Consider the following 22250-nt stretch of genomic DNA (forward strand, 5'->3'; position numbering starts at 1 on the left):
CTGTAGAGCCAGTTCTCACACATGCACTCGAGTCCGCGTGGCTCAGGGCTCACGACGTCAGACACGGGCCCTGCCCGCACACTCCCCCGTGAGCACTCGGCCCTGAGCATCTGTGCTCTGCTCGCTTGACACGCATGCTAGACTCGGCTGCCGGCTCGGAGGGCAGCGACGCTGGGCCAGTCCCCCCCGGGGCCCCCGGAGCCACCAGACCCTCCGAGAAAGGAGACTGGCCATCCTCCTGCGCCTGCATCTTTGATGAGTGCTGGCAGGCGTGTGCTCGGTGAGTGAGTGCTGGCAGGCGTGTGCTCGGTGACTGAGTGCTGGCAGGCGTGTGCTTGGTGAGTGAGTGCTGGCAGGTGTGTGTGCTCGGTGAGTGAGTGCTGGCAGGCGTGTGCTCGGTGACTGAGTGCTGGCAGGTGTGTGTGCTCGGTGAGTGAGTGCTGGCAGGCGTGTGCTTGGTGAGTGAGTGCTGGCAGGCTTGTGCTCGGTGACTGAGTCTGGCAGCTCCATTCTCCGGGGCCTCCGTGCCCGTTTCTCTGGGTCCTGCCCTTGGCCGGGGCCCGCTTGCGACCCCCTCCCCACCCCCAGTCTGCGACCCCGCCTCACTGCCTTGGCTGCGGGGAGCGTCCAGGTGGTTTTCGTATCTTCTATTATTATTAACGACATGGTGGGGTCGTACCCGTGCCGCGGCCCCGGGGCCCGGCTGTTCCGCCTGTGGCACGTGGGGTGAGTCTGGGGGCTCCTGACCACCCTTGCCAGTTGCCAGCTGACCCTGGGGAGTCGCATCTCCCTCTGAGCGCTGAGCCAGGGCAGCCCCGGGGGGCTTCGGTGAGGACGGGCGCCCGGCGCTGTGTGGGGGCTGGGCCGTGGTCACTCCGCTGGGCCGGGAGCCCCGGGGTCGCCGTCCCCCAGTTTCCGAACCTTCTTCCCTCCGAGGGGCGCCCGGCACTGTTTCCGTGTAAGACCCCCTCGACCAGTCCGACTTGGGGGCTCCGGGCCAGACGCCGCCCGCCAGCATGAGACGGGCACAGCCTGGCCCCCTCTGGGCCCCCCAGCCTGTCCCGGAATATCCCAGGAACCGCCAGCCCCTGACCTCCAGGCTTGCTCGGAGTCCGGGCCGGCCCGTGTGTGGGCCTGAGCACAGGCCGGCTTGGACGGACGGCATGAGTTGTGCAGAGCTGTGCCCTCGGACGCCGGGAACTCGGGAGGCTCCTCGGACACCCCGGGGTTTGGTGTCGGGGGACCTGGGCGTGCGGGCACGGGGCCTTCCCTCGCCGTGCCGACGAGCACTGGCCGGTGGGGCGGCCTCTCGGCCCCAACCACTCAGCCCCCAGTTCCCCGCCCCCGGCACTCAGGCCTCTCTGGGCACCCCTGCAGCGCCCGGGTTCCCTGCGCCCCGCCCCCGCAGGGTCAGGGGTGGGCCTGGCCTCGGCCGGAGGCAGGAGGCGGGCGCCCGGCCGGACGGGTGGGCCTGGGAGCCCGCCAACACACCGGGCTTTGTCCGTCAGGCGCGCAGGCTGTGAAAGGTGCTTTGTGCCGAGTGCCCGGCCGGGCGCGCGGGTATTTATAGCCTGCGCCCCGCTCAGGAAGTGCCCGGGGCAGGCCCGCCTGAGCCACAAAGGGCATCTTTGAGCCGGGGGACGCTTGGGGGTGAGGGTCCCTCACTGGACTGGGGACCCCGCCCCCTCGCTCAGAACGCGGCTCCTGGGTGCGACCCTGGCTGGGGTCTTGGCTCCCCCCAGCCCCAGGGCTGTCGCTGAGTTGCTCGTCCTTCCGGGCCGGTTTGCTGGACGGGGGTGGACGGGGTGTGGGCGGTTGCTGACACAGACGCCGCCCCCCCCCCGGGGCCCCCGCGGGCAGCATGGACCCGCCTGCCCTCCCCTCTAGGGCACCCCCGGGAGCCCTGGGAGCAGCGAGGGGCTGGTCTGTACCCCAAAAGGCCTGCGTGGCTGGGGGCTGGGCGGGGGCTGGGTGGGGGCTGGGCAGGGGCTGGGTGGGGGCTGGGCGGGGGCTGGGCGGGGGCTGGGCGGGGGCTGGGTGGGGGCTGGGCGGGGGCTGGGGGGGCTGGGTGGGGGCTGGGTGGTGGTGACAGGGCTAGGGGCGTCGCCCCTGCCGTGGGCTTCCCGCCCTGTAACGCTCCCAAGCGCCCGAGCCCTGCGCCCTGTGGGCACCACCTGGGCACCCTGAGCCTGTGTCGGCGTGGGCGGGCCCCGCGGGCAGCACGTGGGCTGTGTGTCGTGGGGTCTCCTGGCCCCGAGTGGCGCAGTGGGGGTGTCCCGAGGGGACTGAGAGCAGCACCTCGGCGGGAGGTTTGCGCCGTCTCCTGCATGGCCTGCTTCCCGCCCACACTTCCCAGTGGTCGTGCGGGGGCCCGGCCTGGGTCGAGCTGCGGGGCAGAGATGGGCGCCTCGCCCGCCCGGCCTCCACCCTGCACACGTCAAGGAGCTGGTGCTGCCGAGGCCGTGTCGGTTCTGGTGTCTGAGCGTGAAGGACTGGGTGGGCTTGGGGGCCTGGGAAGGCGTGCCCACGGCCTCCTCGCTCCGCGGTCACACGTGCGCACTGTGATGGAGACCCTGCCGTCCTGTGGCCGTGCCGCTGTTCCGTGGCAGAGTGGCCGTGCCGCTGTCCCGTGGCGGAGTGGCTGTGCCGCTGTCCTGTGGCGGGGTGGCCGTGTCACTGTCCTGTGGCGGGGTGGCCGTGTCGGTGTCCTGTGGCAGAGTGGCCGTGTGCTTTCCTGCTTCATCGGCTGCATCTCGTTTTTACGGGCCGAGAGACGCTGCCCCATGCTCAGATCCCAGAGAAATGGAAGCGGGGGCCAGAGAGGCCACAGAGGCACCGCCCGGGGTCCCCGAGCACAGCAGGAGTGACCCCAGCGCGCCGGGTTTGCCGCCCGTAATAGCATCGAAATTAAAGTGAAGGGTGCAGGCCCCCCCGCCAGCAGGAGAGGGGGGTGGGGGCGGCGGGCGTGAGGACAGCTCGGGGGTCGCCCACGCTCAGCCACCTGCCGTCACCCACAGCCACGCCCCGCACTCCTTGCCGGGCCGCCCCTGCTGTGCGGGCCGTGAAATGGGTTTTGATTTCCGTCTTTCCCTCCTGTGTCTCTTCAGAGTGGTGACACCGATGGCCGGAGTGTGACGGGGCCGCCGTGAGGGCCGAGGGGACGCGGAGCCGTGCGGCGGTCAGAGTGAGTACTGGGTCATGTGACTCCCGAGGTCCGCGGCTCCGTCAGGGCGGCCGTCCCCAAGCGTCAGGCTGTACGTCACGGGCAGGACCCGTGGGGCAGCGGGGAGGCGTCTGCGTCCTGTCTCCGCGCCCCTCGGGGTCCCGTGGTTACGCCAGCACCGCGAGGAATCCCGAGTGCAGAGCGGAGTGGCCCTGGGCATCACCGGGTGTGACCCCCAGATGGTGTCCACGCGGGTAGAAAGCCACATGCCTGCCGCCGTGTCCCAAAGGCTGCGAGGGTGGCCTGGCCCCTGTGCACTCGCGGGGAACGTTCTGGACTTGGTCCCCTCGGCAGCAGCCTTCGGCCTCCACTGGGCGCCCCCGGCTCCGGGGACTCCCCAGCTGACCGCTCAGGTCTCCTTACTGTCCACTTGGCTGTGGCTCAGGGTCCCCCAGCTCCTTGACTGAACTCGGGAGACTCTTGGGGGACCCAAGTGGTCGCTGGCCCGGAGACGACTCGCACCGTCTCCTCCCCCTGGTGGGCCCCCAGGCCTGCAGTGGCCGGGCCCTTGCTGGCCGGCGGGGGCTGTTTGGGGTGTGCGCCTCCTGTTTCAGCCTGTTGAGCCCTTCCCTCCGGGGGCCGGCCCGCCCCGCGGCCACCCGACACCGGCTCGCAGGGTCCCAGCTGTCCTCCGGGCTATTCTGGGAAGCTGGTGTTTACTCTGGCGCTGTGCTCCGGCCCGGCTTCCCGGAGCTGCTGGCCGCTGTGCCGCCCGCCCGTCCGCCCTGGCCCGCTGGCCCCGCCGCCAGGCAGGACCCGTCCGGGGCATGAGGCGGAGGCCCGAGTTCTGCGTTGCCGCGCCTAGAACCAGACGCTGCCCCACGCCGTTCCCCTCGGGGGCCGGTGCCCGGCTGCAGGACGGGTGGGGGCTTCTGTGGTCGCACTGCTGGTTCCGCGGGAAAGCAGAGACGGGCCGTCTGCGGGAACGAGGCCTCTGGGCCGGGGGTCTGCGCAGGGCTGTGCCGGACCTGGGGCCGAGCGGCTGGTGCTGTCCAGGCAGCAGTGGACAGTGAGTGCCCGCCCCCACCCCCTGCAGGAGGCCCTGCCCACCCCACCCCCACAGAGCCGGGCTGGCCCTGGCTGCTTCTAGGGGTCACATGGTGCCCACGTGCGGCAGGGCCCGGGGCTGGCCTTGTCTCCTGGCCTCTCGGCCTGCCTGACCCGCAGGAGGCAGGTGGACAGGCCTGTCTGTTTCCCTGACCACTTGGCGTTAGGGCCCAGGGGAGAGGCCGGGCCACGCGGGGGCTGGGCCCCCAGGGTCTCTGCCGAGCCGTCTCCCCGGCCCGGAAACTCGTCCTCTCTTCCCTCGGGGCCCGGGCCGTGGCCGACCTGCCCTGGGGACCGCTGGGCTCGCAGCGTCCAGCGGGGGGACTTGCAGGTGTGGGGACGAGCCCGGCCAGCAGGGTCAGGGGGGCCACGCCTCAGGGCTGCCTGCGGGCGAGGGCCCCCGCGGCCCGGCCTGGCCACAGGACAGAGGGTCGTGCCGGGCGCTGGGCATCAGTGTCTGTCAGCGGGCCCGTGGGAGGGGCAGCCCAGCGGGAAGCTCCGGAGCAGATGGCAGGGACCCCGCCTCCGCTGCCCGGCCGGCCTCTTGGGGGACAGGAAGTGTGTCGCGCTTCCTGGGGGTGGTGCTCCGGCCCCCCGCTGCGGGGTCAGCTGGTGTCGGCTGCACGGGCCTGTGCGCGTTGGCGTCCACGGGGAGGGAGAGACGTCAGTCCCCCGGGTGCCGGAGGGGGCCGGCCCCGCTCGGCCTCCCCCTCTCAGCGCCCAGGAGCGTGTCGTGAGTTGCCTCACGAGGAAATGCTCCCGGTCTCGAGAGCGTCCGTCCCGACCCCTTCCTGCAGACCCGCCGTCTGTCCCGCCCGGTTCGTCTCTCGGACCCGCTGGGGGCTCCGGAGCTCGGAAGGACAAGCAGACAGGGCTGCGCCCTGGCGGCCAGCAGGCCCAGGTGCGGCCGGGACAGTCGGGCAAGCCGCTGCCGGACCCCGAGAGCCAGGGGACGCGTCCGACCTGGGCACGGGGCAGGGGCGCCCGGGACGCTGGATCCGCAGAGCTGCCCTGGCCCGGCCGATGGCCTTGTCTGTCCGCTGTCCCCGGAGCCCAGCTTGCTTCAGAAGCAGGTCGGGGGTCGGGGGGACAGGCTGAAGCCCTCATGCAAACCCGGGGCTGGACCCGGGACTCAGGGGCCGCTGGGCCTCTCGGGCGGTTCGTGGCGCCTTGGTGCCCTGCAGGTGCGCGTGTTTGGGAGGAATCTTGGAGCTTCAGCTCTCGGAGGAGCTGGTGCTGGACACTTGCCTGGGTCAGTGGGGGCACTTGCCCGCCCCCGGCCCCCCCACACACGTGGCCGCCGTGTTCCTGTGGCTGCCGACCTTGTTGTAACTCAGGAGCAGCAGAGGAGGCTGGGGGCTGGGGAGACGGGCCTCGCGCGGGCCCCCTCCCCTGGCCCTGGGGTCCCCCAGCACAGGAAACATCAGGCCCCGCGGGGTGGACGGTGCAGCGGGGGGAACGGGCCGTCCTGTCCGGAAGCTCTCGGGAAGCAAACGGGACCTGTCGCAGAGCCCTGCCCCGGGCCACCGCTGCCCCCCACAGCTCGGCCACACCGACACCGGCTCGATGCCGGGCTGCTTCCCCCGCGCCCACCGTCCACCCTGGAAGGCCTGGACCAGGACGGGTGAGGGGTGTGGGGGGGGTCAGCCCCGCGCTCTCCCTCCGCCTCTGCTGCCCGCCGTGGCCTGCTCGCTCCGCCCTCGCGTCCTCTCTCCCTGGCGGGCCATGCCTCGGTTTCTGCAGCCGCCCGGACCTTCCTTTGTCCCGGGTCTGCGGGCTCATCGGCGGCTCGAGCTTCCGTGTTCCGGCCTCGGGCAGTGCCGGGCTCCCCGCCTTGTCTCCTCACCTTGACCCGCGCCGTCGGGAAGGGCCCCGATTCTGAGTGGACGGGTGGCTGAGGGGGCGGCGCCCGGCTGCAGCTTTACTTTGGCCGAGACCCCCGCCCGTCTCGGCTAACCGAGTCTCCAGGGGGCTTGATCTTCCCAACGCCCGCCTGCCCCTTCCGGCACCGCCCTCACTGTTGGGGTGACTGGGGTCCCCGCGGGCCTGGCTGGGGTGACAGCAATGGGGGGGGGTCTCGGCTGCGCTGCGCCCCGGCGGGCCTGACGCCTGCCCCATCTTCCCTGGGGGTGCCCCGGGCTGACCCCCACCTCCCGGTGGCGCAGCTGGGCCTGGGGTCCGTCCGCCTCGCGCTCACGGGCGGCCCCTGGGGCCGGCTTGCCCTGCCACGGCCACGCAGCAGCTGTTCTGAGTTCAGGGGAGCCGGGCCACGAGGACCCGCTCAGGGACTGTCCTCTGGTGCGGGCGGGGAGGCGGGGGAGGTCGCTTGGGGGCCTTGCGCCCACCCTGAGCCCAGCACACGCCCTTCTGTGGTTCCCGACGTGGCGGTTTCCGTGGCCCCGCGATGGCCCGTGTTGCTCCCGCAGTGTGACCGGGAAGGGCCTTTGCTCGGCTGGGACCCAGCGGCTCCCGAGCTCTGGGGCGGGAGGGCGCGGGCGGGGCCCCGGGGGGCGTTTCTCACCCTCCTGGGGGTTATCAGGGGCCCCGGGAGCCCTGCCCCGGGGAGCAGTGCTCTCTGGGGGGTCGCCTTTCACGCCTGAAAGCCGGCCTTGTTCTCCGAGGGGGCTGGGCGTGCAGCAGGGGGCCCGCAGTGCCGTGGACGCCCCCGTCCCCCCGGGCTCGCCGGCCCGGCCCCGCTGGGCGCCCAGGAGAGAGGGCGCTGGGTGCCGAGCCGCCCGCAGCCCCCCGCCTCCCTCGTGGGAGGGACACGCTGCCCAGGATTCCGCCCGCCACCCTGGGCCTGGCGCGGCCCGCCCACACGCGCCCACACGCGGAGCACCTGCCGCCCCTCCAGCACCTCCTGCCCTGTAAACCAGGAGGAAAGTCGGGCCCGAGCACTGTACAGGGCAGAGTGCAGTTGCCTGGCACCCGCTGCTCCCCGAGCCCACCAGGGTGACCCTGCCCGCGAGGGGGCCCGCCCCCGCCCCGCCTGAAACACCAAGCACGACAGGTCACAACTGTCCGGGCAGCGAGGGAGACCCCACGGTGCGGCCCCGCTGCCCCGTCAGCCACCGCGGCTCAGTGCTGGCCCCGGGCCTGGGGGCCACACCTGAGTGTGACCAGACCCACACAGCACAGCGCCGCAGCGCCTCAAGCACAGTCCAAACCTCAACTGTGTGTGTGTTGTTTGCGTGTCTGAGTGTGAGTGCATGGGTGTGTGCGTGTGTATATATGTGTGTGTGTTATGTTTGCTTGACTGTTGTGAAAGTTTGTGACTGTGTATGAGTGACACTCTGTGTGACCGTGTGTGTGATTATGTGAGTGTGTCGTTTGCATGAGCGTGTGTTTATGTGTGTTATGTTATGTTTGAGTGTTGTATTAGTGTATGTGTGTATGTGACATGTATGTGTAACTGTGTACGTTTGACTATGTGAGAATGTGGGTGTGTGAGCATGTATGTGTGACTATGTGAATGTGTGAGAGTGTGAGCATGTTTGTGTGACTGTGTACGTACATGTGACTATGATTGTGTGTGAGCATGTCCGTGTGACTATGTGTGCGTGAGCATGTACGTATGACTGTGTGTGTGTAAGCATGTACGTGACTGTGTGAGTGTGAGCATGCACGTGTGCCTATGTGAGTGTGTGTGCGCGTGCCAGCCTGCCTGTGAGGAGGGGGCTGGAGCGGCCCAGCACGCCTCTGCTTTCCGCCTGGGCAGGGTGACATGCTGAGGCCGGGCCCGGGGCCTGTGCAGGGCTGGGCACACCCCTTGGCGGGTGCGTGGTCTCAGGTTCGAAGCCCAGTGCCCCATACGCGCCGTGCACGGGCAGCTCTGCCCGCCATTCCCCGGGCACACAGCCCCGCGTGGGGGGCGGGGGCAGTGACGGGCGCGGGACAGCAGGACGGAGGCGGGCGGGGGTCCTCGAGGTTTACTGGGAGACCCGGGCCCTGCGGGGCTACAGCACGGGGTCTTCGGGGCAGCCCGACCCCAGCGGCACCTGTGGCCGGACCCGCCTGCCCCTGTGCAGCGCGCTGTGCCCCTGGCCGGCCGCGCGGGCCCGCAGGGAGGAGCGGATGCGCCGCCGGAGCCAGTGGAGGGCCCCCCAGAAGGCGAGGCAGGACGGGCGCTGCGTGTCCGCGGCCTCCTCCTCGGGGCCGCCCGGCCACCGTGAGGCTGCGTCTGCCGCAGGAGACCCCGGCTGCAAGAAAGGGCAGAGGGCGAGAGGGCGGGGCTCGCCGGCCGGCCCCCTCGGGCCCTCCCCGCCACCCGCCACGCCCCCAAGTGACCCGGGCGGTCCCCGCTCACCTGGGCCGGGCCAGGCCCCTGCGGCGTCAGACCCTCTCCTGGGCACGGGGCGTCCACTGCATGCTGGGAACCAGTGCGCTCGGTGGCGTGGCAAGCCGGGTCAGGACTGGGACTGTCGAATCCCGGGCCGGCCTCTTCGTGAGCACTTTCGTGGAGCACAGAGTCATTGTCGTCCTCGTTGCCCTCTTTGTGGGTTTCCAGAAACTTCTCCAGCTTCTGGACCAGTCCGTCCAGCTGGCTGAGGGCCAGCTGCTTCTGGCTGGGCAGGCGCTGGGCCCCCCGCGGGGCGTCCCCGGCTAGGTCGCAGCCGGCCGCCGCCGTGTCCGAGCCGGCCGAGCTCACGTCCAGGTCCAAGGCCAGGCTGATGCCCAGCGTGCAGGAGGGCCCCGGGCTCCCGCCGGCCCCCCGGCCCGGCCTCCGGGTCCGCCACACGCCCTGGGCCGGCGGCACGTGGTAGGGCAGAGGGCTGTCGGGCGCCGAGTCCTCGCAGGACGACGAGTCCTCGCGGGGGAAGCAGCCCACGGACACGCTGAGGTCCGAGCCTGAGCTGGGGCTGCGGCGGGACACGCATGGCGGCGAGGCCCGGGCCCCGGAGCACTGCGCTTCCTCGTGGCCGTCCTCGGCCCGGGGCCCGGTGCGCCGCCCTTCCTCACAGCCGTCCTCGTCCCAGGGAGCTTTGGGTGACAGGAGAGGAAAGGGCGGTGAGCCCGGGGCCTCAACATCCCTTCCTGTCCCCCTCAGGAAGGACCCTGTGCCCAGGGCAGGGAGGTGCACACACACACACACACACGCACACACACGCGCATGCAGACACATGCTCTCACACACACCACACACACGCACATACCACACAGACATGCACACACCACACAAGCACACACAGATACATGCCACACACGCATGAATGCACATACGCAGACACATGTACACACATGCACGTGTACACACTTGCACGCACCATGCACACAGACATGCACATAACATGTACACACCACACAGACACACATGCGCGCACACCATACATACCACGCAAATGCACACACATATGCACACATACACACACCACACAGACATGCACACACCACACAAGCACACACAGATACATGCCACACACGCGTGAATGCACACATGCAGACACGTGCACACACACGCACATGCACGCACCACGCACACAGACATGCACATACATGTACACACCACACAGACACACATGCGCACACACCACACATACCTCGCACATGCACACATGTGCACACACGCACACACCACACACATGCACACATGCCTGCTTGCACACGTGCACATATACATGCACACTTGCACACGTGCACACATACATGCATGCACACACCACATACGCACACATGCACACGCGCGTACACATATATACACACATGCGCGCCCTCTCCGGCAGCCCAGGGCAGAGCAGAGGGTCCCTGTGCAAGGCAGACGCGGTCACTGAGTGTCACTGCGGAGAGAGGGGGATGGGCAGGACCCCCCTGTCCAGCCGTGGCGCATCTCCCCATCTTTGACTTGTCACCTGCATCCCCACGTGGACGGGGGTCAGGGGGCAGTTGGAGCTGGGGTGGTGCTGCCTCGCGGGGACGGCCTGTGTGTCACTGCAGACCCCCAGCCTCCCGGGGCACCGCGCAGCGGCCACTGCGAGGGCCTTGACTGCCCGGACGTGGGGGCTGGGGCGGGGTGACAGCACTGCGGAGACCCTCCCACACCGTACCGGAAGGCACGCGGGGGACCGTCCACCTGCCCTTCCTGGGCCAGGCAAGCCCCTGCCCTCCCCCACACACGCTCGCACATGCTCGCACATGCTCACACACACACACTCGCACACACACGCACACGCTCACGCACACACGCACACGCTCGCGCACACACGCACACGCTCGCACACGCCTCCTCGCCGCCTGCTGGCTGCTCACACCACGTCGGGGCTGCCAGCTCCTGGGCCATGAGTGGGGCCAGTCAGACCCGTGTCCCTCCGGCGGGGGGCCAACTGCCGGGTTCCAGGACCGTTGGTCACCGTGGCAGCCCAGGACCACCCGGCGGCGGCCGGAAGGGCGGGAAGCCCGCAGGGCTGGGCCCACCTGCCTCGGGGCCTTTGCTGAGCCGGGCTCTGGCAGTGACCCCTAAGGTGGCAGGGGGGTCGCGTGCGGACGGGCAGGTGCCCAGGGGGGGCGGGGGAGGGGCTGTGGCTGTGCGGGGTGGCGGGCAGCGGGCAGCGGCGGGTGGGGGGGGCCGCAGAAGGCAGAACGGGCGGCCGGGCCGGTCCTGGGCCCTGGGCTGCTCCGCCTCTAGCCCACGGGGCCGCACGCCTCGGGTACTCCCCCCGGGCTGCGGGCGGGCTGGCGCGCTCTGGGAGGGGGTGGACACCGGCCTCCCGCTGGATCCTCAGATGAGGCTGTGCCGACCAGGAGCCCGCGGGTGTGGACGTGGGGGGGACGACCCTGCCGAAGCCTGTCTTCTAGAACGTTCCTGCTTCCGGGCCGCATTCTCAGCCGCCGCGGCTGCAGAGACCCCGGAGTGACCTGCAGGGCAGTCCCCGGTGTGTCTCGTGCCGCAGGCAGTGGGGAGTGGGTCTCCGTCTACACCGGCTCCATGCGGTGACGTTAGTGGGCCTCGTCTACACCAGCTGCCTCCTGGGGCCGGGGGGGGGGGGGGCGGCGCTGACCGTCTGCCCGGCTCCCTGCTCAGGAAGCTCGGATCAGGGTGACGGGGCAGGGCGCGAGCGTGTCCCTGTGGCATTTCCTGCGTCCCGGCCAGGGAGTGCCCGTGGGTGGTCGCGGCAGGGCGGGGAGACGCACCAGGTATGGACACAGGCAAGGGGCGCCTCGGGGAGTGTCCGTCCGCCACCGTCCTGCCCTCTGGCCCGCCCGCCAGGCCCCCCGCCCGCCTGACCGCCACCTGCCCACCTGCTCCCAGAGGCTCTGCCCTCAGCTGCGGTGGAAGTGCCCAGAGGGGCCCCCGGGCCAGCTCTGCAGCGCCAGCCCCCAGTGGGGGACCCCCAGGAGTCTTCGGGGGCCACTGGACAGCGCGTGGAGACCAGCGGGCACAGAGCAGAGCCACTTCCTGCAGAGACCCAGCTTCTCCCTCCCTCCCGGGGTCAGGGCAGGGGTGGGCGTGGGCCCTGGAGCCCCCCCAGTGCCGGCCCTGTAGAGCCCTGAGCCCCCACTGAACCCCGGAGCCGCAGCAGGGGGGGGTCCCTCTGCGTCACGCCCCTGACCCGCTGTCGCAGGGTCGCTGGGACACCCGGCCCGAGGTTGCCCCCTGCATCCCGGGGCATCTCAGGGCCTCAATGTCCCCCCGGACGCGCCCAGCAGCGTGGAGTGCCTGGGGTCCCCGCCCAGTCGCCCGCTGGCACTGGACTAGCGGCTGACTGGCCTGGGCTGGAGCTCGGGCCGGGCTCTCAGGCCCTGCGGAGTTACGAGTACGGGGCAGGCCAGCAGTGCACGACGGCCGTGGGAGAGCTGGACGGTGCGGGACTGTCTCTCAAAGCCCCCGAGATGGGCCCGCAGCCGGGAGCCCGGGAGGGGTTGGGCGCAGGCGTGGCACCAGAGTCCCGGGACAGGCAGCACCTGTCGGGGACCGTGACTTGTGCCTCGATGCCAGCCGGGCCGTTGCCGGGGAGTTTCCCAGAGGTCAGTGTGGAGGGCGGGGCGGGGCCAGCGGGGTCTGAGGGATGCGGCTGTCCAGTCCCGCCCGGGGCCTCTCACGGTCGCCAGCACCGGCCCAGAGCTCCTCCGCGCCGTCCCGCGGGGCGGCCAGACACCACCGCGTCGGGCTCTCAGGGCCCTCAGCGCCGTGAGGACCCAGCCTGGCCACGCCGCCTGCGGCGCCTTCGGGGGGCGGCTTCTGGCTGGCCAGAGGGAGCCCCGAGGGGCGCAGGCCTGGGCGTGGCTGGACAGGTGCGGTGACCGCAGCCCGAGGGGCCATGGCGCCAGCCCAGCTGCACGGTGGGTGCGTCTCGCCGCCTCGGGCTCCCGGAAGGTCCTCCCGGAAGGTCCTCCCCAGGGCAGGACTCGGGTGGCGGGGCCAGCCCAGCTGCCCGCCCTCTGCCGGCCCGTGGACCCCAGCGCCCCCAGCGGGTGGGCGGGAAGCGGCAGCCCCGTGAGAGCGAGGGCCAAGCACGGGGGCCTGAGCTGGCCTGGCCCCGTGTCTCAGGACGCCCCTCACTGCAGTGGGGGGGACGCTCCAGCCCCAGTACTCACGCGGCTCCTGGGGGTCTCTTCTCTGCCGCCTCTGGAGGCCTCCGTGGCTTGGTCTGGGGCTGTGGGGGTCCCGTGTCGGCCAGCACTGGCCACTACGGGCCTTGCTGGGTCCAGATAGCACCCCCCAGTCTGATGCGCTGGGCAGACACTTCACGCCTGGAGCTGCACCATGGCGTTGCCAGGGCAGGGGCTGGGCCTGGGGGATCCCTGGGGGTCCCCAGGGCAGGAGCTGGGGTCTAGGGGGTCCCTGGGGGTCCCCAGGGAAGGAGCTGGTGTCGGGGGTCCCTGGGGGTCCCCAGGGCAGGAGCTGGGGTCTAGGGGGTCCCTGGGGGTCCCTGGGGGTCCCCAGAGCAGGAGCTGGGGTCTGGGGCTCCTGGGGGTATTCCCAGGGCAGGAGCTGGGGTCTAGGGGGTCCTGGAGGGGTCCCCAGAGCAGGAGCTGGTGTCGTGGGTCCCTGGGGGTCCCCAGGGCAGGAGCTGGGGTCAGGGGGCATTAGCCCCCTCTTCCCACCTGCCCAGCCCACTCTGGGCCACGCTGACCACTTCTCGTCCCACGTGCTGTGCTCGGGCGGGACAGCCGTGCCCCCGATGCCGGGTCACACTCTCAGGCCGCCCTCCGCAGCCCCTTGTGCCCGTGTGAGTCGGAGCCCGCCGGCTCCCTGCCACCCTCGGCCTCAGCGCCCCCGGCCTTCCCTGGCACAGTCCAGTTGTTACTCCTGCTTCCGGCCCACAGCACCCATGTCTGCAGCGTGTACACACACACACACACATGCACAGATGCACGGGTGCACATGCGTGTGCATGTGGGTCTGCAAGCATGTGCGTGCCCATTTGCACATGCAGGTTTGGCTTCTGTGCGTGCTCACACGTGCACCATGTGTGCGGGGTAGACACAGGCACGGAGGGCTGTCCATGCGTGTACACAGTGCGTGTGTGCATCGTGTGCGTGTGGAGAGACGTGTGCACGTGTGTCTCCCCGAGCGTGCACGTCTGCACATGGGGATCTCTGAATTAAACCCACGACGTGTCTCCTCTCGGGGGGGGGGGACGCTGACGGTTTCTGCTGGTTCCGACAGACGTCACGAGTTGGCCGCAGGCCCTGCCCCGCTGCTGGGCTCGGGGTCCGCGCTCTGCTCGCCCCCCGTGGGCGCCTGCCGGCCCGCAGTGCCCAGCCGCTGGGCGGGGAGCGAGAGGGCTGTGTGCCCGCCGCGCCTCCAGCCCCTGCCCGGGAAGGCCTCGAGCGTGCCCGGGTGCTGGTGTGGGCCGTGGCAGGCCGCAGCCTCCGCCCCGGGGCCAGTGGGAGGCTCTTCCCGGGTCAGGCCCAGCGGGCGCGGCCGGTCGGACAGCAGCCCCAGAGGGCGGGGGAGGCGGAGCCCGCTGGGCCGGGCCCCAGGATGCGGGCAGGGTCCCGGGCATGGCTGAGCTTCCCCAGGGGCGGCTCCTGGGAGGGGTGGGTGAGGGACAGGCACAGGCCTCCCCGCTGCGGGCCGGAGGCTGAGTCACTACCCAACGAGGCACTGCTCCAGGGGCCGCCGGCGGGAGACTCAGTTTACCCCACATGCCGCCTCCTCCTCCTGCCCAGAGCCGGGATCTCAACTGGCTGAGCCCCTGCCCTGCTGGCCGTGGCGCCTGCCAGGCCGCGGGTGGGCAGGACCGGGGGCAGGGCCCTCCGTGTTTGTGTTTGTGCAGGTGCTGGCAGAAGTGTTTTCTTGTTTGGTTTGCAAATATTTGTGGAGCCCTTGGAATGCCGAGGCCGAGAGAAAAACAAAATATTTGAGGGGCTGCGTCACGGCCCAGGGCCGCTGAGCCCCAGGTGGCACCGCGGGGAGGCCGCGTGCCGTGCCGCAGTGCTCCTGGCCGTGTGGCATCAGGACGTGGACGGTCTGTCCTCCGGGCACCTCCTCGGCCTTGCGTTACACTGTGTGTGGACACGCCGGGCGGTGCTCGGGCTGACTCCTGGCTCTGTGCTCCCTCAGGGATGACTCCTGGTTCGGGGTGCCGGGGTCCCCACCCCACACGCCTGCAGGACTCGGGGGCTGGGCCCTGTCGCCCAGTGCCTGCACGTGCCTGACCCGGGTTCAAGCCCCCCACGGTGCCCCGAGCAAGTCAGGGTGCAGGCCTGGGAGCTGCGCCCTTGGCCGGGTGGCCCGAGAACTGCTGGGGACGCGTGTCCACGGCCGCCTGAGGGCCCCGGTCCCCGCGGCGTCCCGGTCGGGGACACCCAGAACCCTCGCGACCCACTCCCCCTCGCTGTGGGACACGGGGCTCCGGGGCTCCGGCCGAGCTCACCCGAGGCTCCGTTTCTGCAGTCCCGGCACCCGCGCCTCGTCTCCGGCTCGTCTGTCCGTCTGTCCGTCTGTGTGGGGGTCTGAGTGCAGGGGGGCATTTAGACGCAATGTGATGTTGCTGCTGCGTTTGCGACAGTGGACACGGCGTGGCCGGGCGGGTCTGCACGCCCCCACCCTGTGCTTAGGGGCCCGGCCTGTGCCCGCCGCCCTGAGCCCCTCGGCCCCGCCTGCTGCTGCTCTGGTCGTCCCTCCCCCACAGTGGGGATCCAGAGGGGCGGGTCTAGGAGATTCCGGGACATTCCGAGGGGAAACCTGACCCAGGGACACGGCCGGGCCCCGCTGCCGAGATGCTGTGAGGGGAAGCTGGTGACGCCGGCTGCCCGGAACCCAGGGCAAAGGCTCCCGCCCGGCCGCCCTGGCAGTGCTCAGGCTCCCAGGACTCACACTCCCGACGCAGCCCACCGAGGCCGGGCGCCCCAGTGAGCACAGCCCTGGCTGCGCGCGGCCGAGGCTCGACCCTCGGAGACCGGGGCCGGCCGCCCCTCAGCCCCTGCTCCGAGGGTGCTGGTGCCGGCGAGGGCTGTGCTGACCTTGGGCTCCGTCACGCAGCATCTTCCTGCCGCTGCAGGCGGGTGGGGCTGCGGGAGAGACGGGCCGCCCTGCCTTCCCGCACCCCCGGGTGCCCTCGGCTCAGCAGACGGGCCGCCCCGCCTTCCCGCACCCCCGGGTGCCCTCGGCTCAGCAGACGGGCCGCCCTGCCTTCCCGCACCCCGGGTGCCTTGGCTCAGCAGACGGGCCGCGGGCACAGCACTGAGGGGCCCCTTGAGGCCCTCTCTGCCTGGGCCCCGGGGACGTCACGTGACGGGGACCTGGCGCCTTTGTCCTTTCAGACCTTAGCTGGGGTTGGCCCCTCACCAGAGGCAAAATGATGAGTGACGCGAGCGACATGCTGGCGGCCGCGCTGGAGCAGATGGACGGCATCATTGCAGGTGAGGGGCCGCAGGTGAGGGGCCGCAGGTGAGGGGCCGCAGGTGAGGGGCTCACAGGTGAGGGGCCGCAGGTGAGGGGCTCACAGGTGAGGGGCCGCAGGTGAGGGGCCGCAGGTGAGGGGCTCACAGGTGAGGGGCCACAGGTGAGGGGCTCACAGGTGAGGGGCTCACAGGTGAGGGGCCCACAGGTGAGGGGCCGCAGGTGAGGGGCTCACAGGTGAGGGGCCCACAGGTGAGGGACCCGCAGGTGAGGTGCCCGCAGGTGAGGGGCTCACAGGTGAGGGGCCCGCGGGGGAGGTGCCCGCAGGTGAGGGGCCGCAGGTGAGGGGCCGCAGGTGAGGGGCTCACAGGTGAGGGGCCACAGGTGAGGGGCTCACAGGTGAGGGGCTCACAGGTGAGGGGCCCACAGGTGAGGGGCTCACAGGTGAGGGGCCCACAGGTGAGGGGCTCACAGGTGAGGGGCCGCAGGTGAGGGGCCGCAGGTGAGGGGCCCACAGGTGAGGGGCCGCAGGTGAGAGGCCCGCAGGTGAGGGGCTCACAGGTGAGGGGCCCACAGGTGAGGGGCTCACAGGTGAGGGGCCCACAGGTGAGGGGCCGCAGGTGAGGGGCTCACAGGTGAGGGGCCCACAGGTGAGGGACCCGCAGGTGAGGTGCCCGCAGGTGAGGGGCTCACAGGTGAGGGGCCCGCGGGGGAGGTGCCCGCAGTGCCCGCAGAGGGCGCATTCTGGCAGGTTACTACCAGCCTCGCCTCCCCTTGGCGGGCTCCGGCTTCCCTGGCGTTAGGAGATGCCCCTGAGCCTGGCGCTGCCCTGCCCCCCCGACGGCGCGCGGCCCGTGCCCAGCTGCCCTGCTGGGCTGACCCTCCCGTGGTGTGCCGCAGGCTCCAAGGCCCTGGAGTACTCCAACGGCGCCTTCGACTGCCAGTCGCCCACGTCCCCGTTCATGGGCAGCCTGCGGGCGCTGCACCTCGTGGAGGACCTGCGCGGGCTGCTGGACGTGATGGAGCCGGACGAGCGGGAGGGGCTGCGCTGCCAGGTGCCCGACTCCACGGCCGACGCCCTTGCCGCCTGGCTGCAGAGCCACATGGTAGGTGCCGCGGGGCCCGCCACACGGCTCGGAGCTGGCCGTGCATGTTGTGGGCGCGGCCGGCCACTGGACGGTTGGCTGGACGGCTGGACGTGGCTCCCGTGGCCGGCAAGGGAGGAAGCCCAGCCCGCGGCTGAGTGAGCCCTCAGGGCAGCCTGCAGTGCCACCTAGTGGTGCGGGGCTGTCACTGCAGCCCGCTCTGCCACCCTGACGGTGCCCCGCAGTCAGTGGGGGGTGGCGGGGGAGGGGAGCGCCGTCTCTGTCCCCCGATGGCGGGCCTGCTCCCGGGCCCTTCCAGAGCTGCGGACGGCCCGCCCTTCCTGAGCACAGTGGCAGATGCCACAGCTCCACCTGTGTGAAGATGCAGTTCAGGGAAGGTCCTGTGTGACTCAGTGGGGTCTGGGGGTTGTAGGGGGCCGGGCGTGTGCTGACGGGCGTGGCCAGTCCATCCTCGCTGGCCCCGTCTCCTTGAGCATGGGCTGTGCCCTGCGTGGGGAGGGGGGGAAAGCGAAGATAACGGTCGGGCCCCGTTTGGGGGTCGCTCCCTGGTCCCAGGGGTTCTGGAAGGTTCCAGAAGGTTCTGTCCCAGAAGGGTTGGGCGTGCAGGCCCCTCGGGCGTTGGTTTGGGGGTGGGGAGCCTGGGGGACGCGGCCCCAGGCCGGCGCTGCCACACTGAGCCTCACGGCTGACTGGGCCTGGGGGGCCAGCACCGACCCCAGGGCTGTGCTCCGTCCCCCACGCTGGCAGCCCTGAGTGCGGCCTTGCCGGGGTCCTTCCTTGTCAGACCAACGGACACGTGTCGGGGAACGGGGACGTGTACCAGGAGAGGCTGGCGCGCCTGGAGAACGACAAGGAGTCGCTGGTCCTGCAGGTGAAGCCGCCCCCCCCTGCCTGCCCGGCCCCCCGCGGCTCGCACGGCCGCCCCCCTGCCGCCCTGAGCCAAGGGGCCCGGGCGCAGCTGAGCCCTGGCCTCCTTTCAGGCTCCCGTCGCCCCTTCTCTGCTCCTGGCGCCCGGGGCCCCGAGTCCCGGCACTGCGCCTTCCCGGGGGCAGGAGGCGTCCCCAGGGCGGGCCGGGCCGAGGTCTGCGCAGCCCCCGGCCCCTGACGGCCGAGTCTGTGCCCGCCCAGGTCAGCGTGTTGACGGACCAGGTGGAGGCGCAGGGGGAGAAGATCCGAGACCTGGAGTTCTGCCTCGAGGAGCACCGGGAGAAGCTGAACGCCACGGAGGAGATGCTGCAGCAGGTGCCTGCGCGTGCCCGTGTCTGAGCACACGTGTGTGACGTGTGTGCTTGTGTGTACATGGGTGTGCACGCACGTATCTGCATGCCTGTGTATCTCTCTGCCTATGTGTGCATGTATGTGTGCGTCTGTGTTCATGTGTGAGTATGCGTGTCTGTGAACCTGTGTGTCTGTATGTCTGCGTGCCTGCCTCTGTGTGTGCGTGTGCGTGTGTGTGCCCGTGTGAGCCCCGTGGGGTCAAGCAGCCGCTGAGCGGGCCCGTGGCCTCTGTCAGGAGCTGCTGAGCAGGACGTCCCTGGAGACGCAGAAGCTGGACCTGATGGCCGAGGTCTCCAACCTGAAGCTGAAGCTGACGGCCGTGGAGAAGGACCGGCTGGACTACGAAGACCGCTTCAGGGACACGGAGGTGGGCGCGGGGGCGGGGTGGGCGCGGGACGGGGGGGCGCGGGGACGGGATGGGCGCGGGACGGGGGTGAGTCTCTGACCCTCTGCTCCCTCCCGCGCTGTCTCTGGAGCAGGGTCGCATGCCCGTGAGGGTGTGAGTGGGGGCTGGTCCCTGGCGCCCCCCTTCATCGTGTGCTTCCGCTCTCGGTGCCAGGGACCCCCACAGCCGCAGCCTGTGGGCATCCGGCCGCCCGCTTCCTCTCACTTATAGAAGTCTGGGGGAGGGGCAGGAGCCATAGGACAGCGGGGACGGCGCTCGCCTTGCATCGGCTGACCCTGGCTCGACCCCCGGCACCCCGTAGGGTCCCCTGGGCCCACCTGGAGTGACTCCTGAGCACAGTCAGGAGTGAGCCCGGAGCACGACCCAGTGACCCCCAAACAGCAACCAAATAGCCTGTTCGTGGCAGTTTTGTGGGGTTAGCCTTATAATTTTGGATGACTTGGAGATGAATTCCTAAGGACACTGGCTGGATGGGGGGAGGCAGCTCCTGGGGTTCCTGAGAGCGGCCCACCCTCTGGCCCTGGAATGGGGGTGAGGGGGCGGGGGTCCCATGCTCTGGCGCCCAGTGGTGGGGGCACACATGTTCCCAGTTGTGTTTCTCACCTGAGCCGCCCCGCCCCACAGTGCTCTGGAAGGGAGCCGGGGTTTTCTTGGTAGAAAGGACTGAGCTTCTGAAATAGCCCCACTGAGGTCACTCGTGTTCAGTCTTCAAACTGTCACACTGAGGGCCAGCTTGGGGGTTTCCCCAGCTGGGCTCCTCGGGCTGTCGGTCTCTACACGCGTGTTCATGATGGCGTTTGCACCAAAGGCGGCCCCGCAGGGCTTTATTTATTTATTTATTTTTAATTTATTTTATTGAATGACCATGTGGAAAGTTACAAAGTTCTCAGGCTTATGTCTCAGTTATACAATGCTCAAACACCCGTCCCTTCACCAGTGCCCATATTCCACCACCAAAAAAACCCCAAAAAAACCCAAAAAAACCCAGTATACCTCCCACCCCCCACCCCCAATCCCCCCCCTGCATAGCTGATAAATTTCACTTCCTTTTCTCCTTACCTTGATTACATTCCATATTTCAACACAAAGCTCACTATTGTTGTTGGAGTTTCAACACAGACTCACTATTCTTGTTGGAGTTTGTCCCCCAAGAATACGGCCCTATTGACAGGGAAACATTTGATAATTAGTTTTCCACTGATGAGAATGAAGAGATAGAAAGTCGCGCGGCCGCGGTAGCTTTAACAGTGGGGTGATCTCAGTGACGGCTGACCCAGCTTCCCTCCCCTGCACCGCGTGGCCCCCCAAACCTTGCCGGTGACTCCCGAGCACAGAGCCAGGAGTCAGCCCTGAGCACCTCCAGGTGTGGCCCCTGATAAAACAAACAAAAATCAAATATCTCAGTGAGTAAGTCCCATTTCCTGCGGTTCTTGCTCTCTGGCAAACTGCCACCGTTTCTGCAGGAAACGGCCCGACCCAGCAGTTCCCAGTGGAGCCCAGCGCGGGTTCTGGCCCCTGGGTTTGGGTGAGGGGCCCTCGGGCGGACCACCGGCAGCGGCAAGGCTGGGAGCTGCCCCCCGAAGGACTGGAGGCCTTCAGGGTCACACCCCGCGGGACCCACCTGGCACTGGGGAAGATGGAGGACCGGCTGGGCAGGGTGGTCACCACGGGCTCCGTGGTGCCAGGGTGGCGAGTGGGTAGGAGGCAGGTCGCCAGGGAAGTTGGCTCCTGAGCTCAGACTCACCGGGAAGTTGGTGTTTCTCTTAAGCCAGCAGTGGGGTCAAACTAAGATGATGCGATACGGTAAAAGGGACAAAGGGAACAGGTGGAAACCGAGAGGACAGCCCGGCAGCTTGGACAAGGCGTTTGCACACCGTTGTTTGTCTGACCGAGGGTTGGTGCCCCCGGCACAAGCAGAGGGCCCAGAGCAGTGGTCCAGACGGAAGGACGCTTGCCTCGCTCGAAGCCAGCCCAGATTCCATCCCGGCATCCCGCCTCCCCCCAGACCCCCCTCAGGAGTGATCCCGGAGCCAGGAGTAAGTCCTGAGCACTGCCGGGACACCAAATGAAAACAAAACATCCCGCCCGCGCGGCCAGACCCCCAGCAGAGAAGCAAGGAGCTGGGGAGACCTGGACGGCAGTCTGCGGGCCTGGGCCTGGGCCTGGTGGCCAGGGACACGGAGTCCCAGCCAGCCGCAAGCCTGGCGGCCTCACGGGGAGGGCAGGGGCAGCGCTGGCGGGAGGGAGGAAGGTGACCCCGCGGGGAGCGTGGCGCGCGGGCCTGTGGCCTCTGGAGGTGCAGCTTCACGTGACCTGGCCGCTCTGTGCCGACGCCTCCATCGAGAGAGAGAAAGCGCCGGTCCCGAAGGATGTCCACAGCCGTGTTCCCGGGAGCGTCACTCGGAAGCCATGGCGAGGGACCAGCCCCAGGCCCACCCCGGGGTGCAGGGGTGCCGGAGCCGCCGTGCACGGTCGTCGTGAGCCGGCACCTGATGCACAGATGGGAGACGTGCGGGTGTGAGGCACGCGGCCAGGCCCCTGCCGGCAGGGAGAGACCTGCTGTGGAATAAAGCAGCTGTGCGTCACCTCCCCCCAGTGACACGCCGGCGTCGGGGGACGGCACGGGTGGAGCCTGAGGTGGAAAGCAGGGACTTGAGCAGGCGCCCAGCAGGGGGGGCTTTGCCTGCCGCGGGGCCACCCAGGGGTCCCGGGACTCGAGAGGTGGCCCGGCAGGTAGGGCACGAGCCTCGCGTGCAGCTGACCCGGGCTCAATCCCTGGCACCCCGCGGGGTCCCCAGAGCCCGCCAGGAGCGAGCCCCCGGGGACTGCAGGTGTGGCCCCAAAACCACGAAGAGAAAGGCCCCGTGGCTTCACTCGTCTTGGACCGTGAGTGACTCCAGGAAACCCACGGGCCAAGCAGAAGCCGCCCTCGGCCTCTGGAAACACAGACGTGGCCAGAGGGGTGGTGGCGACCCCGGGCAGGGGTGAGGCACAGGGGTAGGGCAGTGACCCCGAATTTGTAGGGAACCTGCGGTGAGTCCTTCCCACCAGGGCTGGGGAGTGGTACCCTGAAATTCTACCGTATTTCTGCCAAGGGCAAGTCAATAAAATGTGATATAAAATTTGTGGAGGGGCTGGAGTGATAGCACAGCGGGGAGGGCGTTTGCCTTGCACGAAACCAACCCTGGTTCGGTTCCCAGCATCCCATAGGGTCCCCTGAGCACCGCCAGGAGTAATTCCTGAGTGCAGAGCCAGGAGTAACCCTGTGCATCGCCAGGTGTGACCCAAAAAGAAAAAAAAAATTTGTGGATAAGAGGCAGCAGAAAAGGTATTTTGTTTGTAGCAGGATCGCTTTCTTTTTCACCTCCCGAATGTAAGGTTGAGTTTGAAATTATCATACCCGTG

The 22250-nt window shown here is 69.4% G+C and overlaps 2 protein-coding genes across 9 annotated transcripts in view; one reads left to right on the forward strand and one right to left on the reverse strand.

The window, feature by feature from the left end:
* The window catches only part of PPFIBP1 (PPFIA binding protein 1), a 62591-nt gene that overhangs the window by 15994 nt on the left and 24347 nt on the right, over positions 1 to 22250 (forward strand). For all 8 annotated transcript variants that reach the window (XM_055118135.1, XM_055118136.1, XM_055118137.1 and 5 more), the window contains exons 2-7: positions 3108 to 3184; positions 15977 to 16075; positions 16956 to 17161; positions 17946 to 18032; positions 18290 to 18403; positions 18675 to 18806. In XM_055118135.1, the coding sequence (XP_054974110.1) occupies positions 16012 to 16075; positions 16956 to 17161; positions 17946 to 18032; positions 18290 to 18403; positions 18675 to 18806 (603 nt within the window). In that variant the 5' untranslated portion in view covers positions 3108 to 3184; positions 15977 to 16011. The remainder of the gene's footprint in view (positions 1 to 3107; positions 3185 to 15976; positions 16076 to 16955; positions 17162 to 17945; positions 18033 to 18289; positions 18404 to 18674; positions 18807 to 22250) is intronic.
* Positions 8227 to 10609, reverse strand: C10H12orf71 (chromosome 10 C12orf71 homolog). The gene is made up of 3 exons (XM_055117992.1): positions 10514 to 10609; positions 8577 to 9250; positions 8227 to 8469 (listed from the first exon to the last, which is right to left on the reverse strand). The coding sequence occupies exons 1-3, from the start codon at positions 10542 to 10544 to the stop codon at positions 8227 to 8229; spliced, it is 948 nt and encodes a 315-aa protein (XP_054973967.1). The 5' UTR covers positions 10545 to 10609.

This window comes from Sorex araneus, chromosome 10 (assembly GCF_027595985.1).
Source record: "Sorex araneus isolate mSorAra2 chromosome 10, mSorAra2.pri, whole genome shotgun sequence".
NCBI lineage: Eukaryota > Metazoa > Chordata > Mammalia > Eulipotyphla > Soricidae > Sorex > Sorex araneus.

Coding starts and splice junctions, on each gene's coding strand:
- C10H12orf71 (XM_055117992.1), bottom strand. CDS start 10,544: ATGGCCCAGGAGCTGGCAGCCCCGACGTGGT. Junction 9,251..10,513: donor GCTGGCAGCCCCGACGTGGT/GTGAGCAGCCAG, acceptor TGTCACCCAAAG/CTCCCTGGGACGAGGACGGC. Junction 8,470..8,576: donor AGGGGCCTGGCCCGGCCCAG/GTGAGCGGGGAC, acceptor CCTTTCTTGCAG/CCGGGGTCTCCTGCGGCAGA.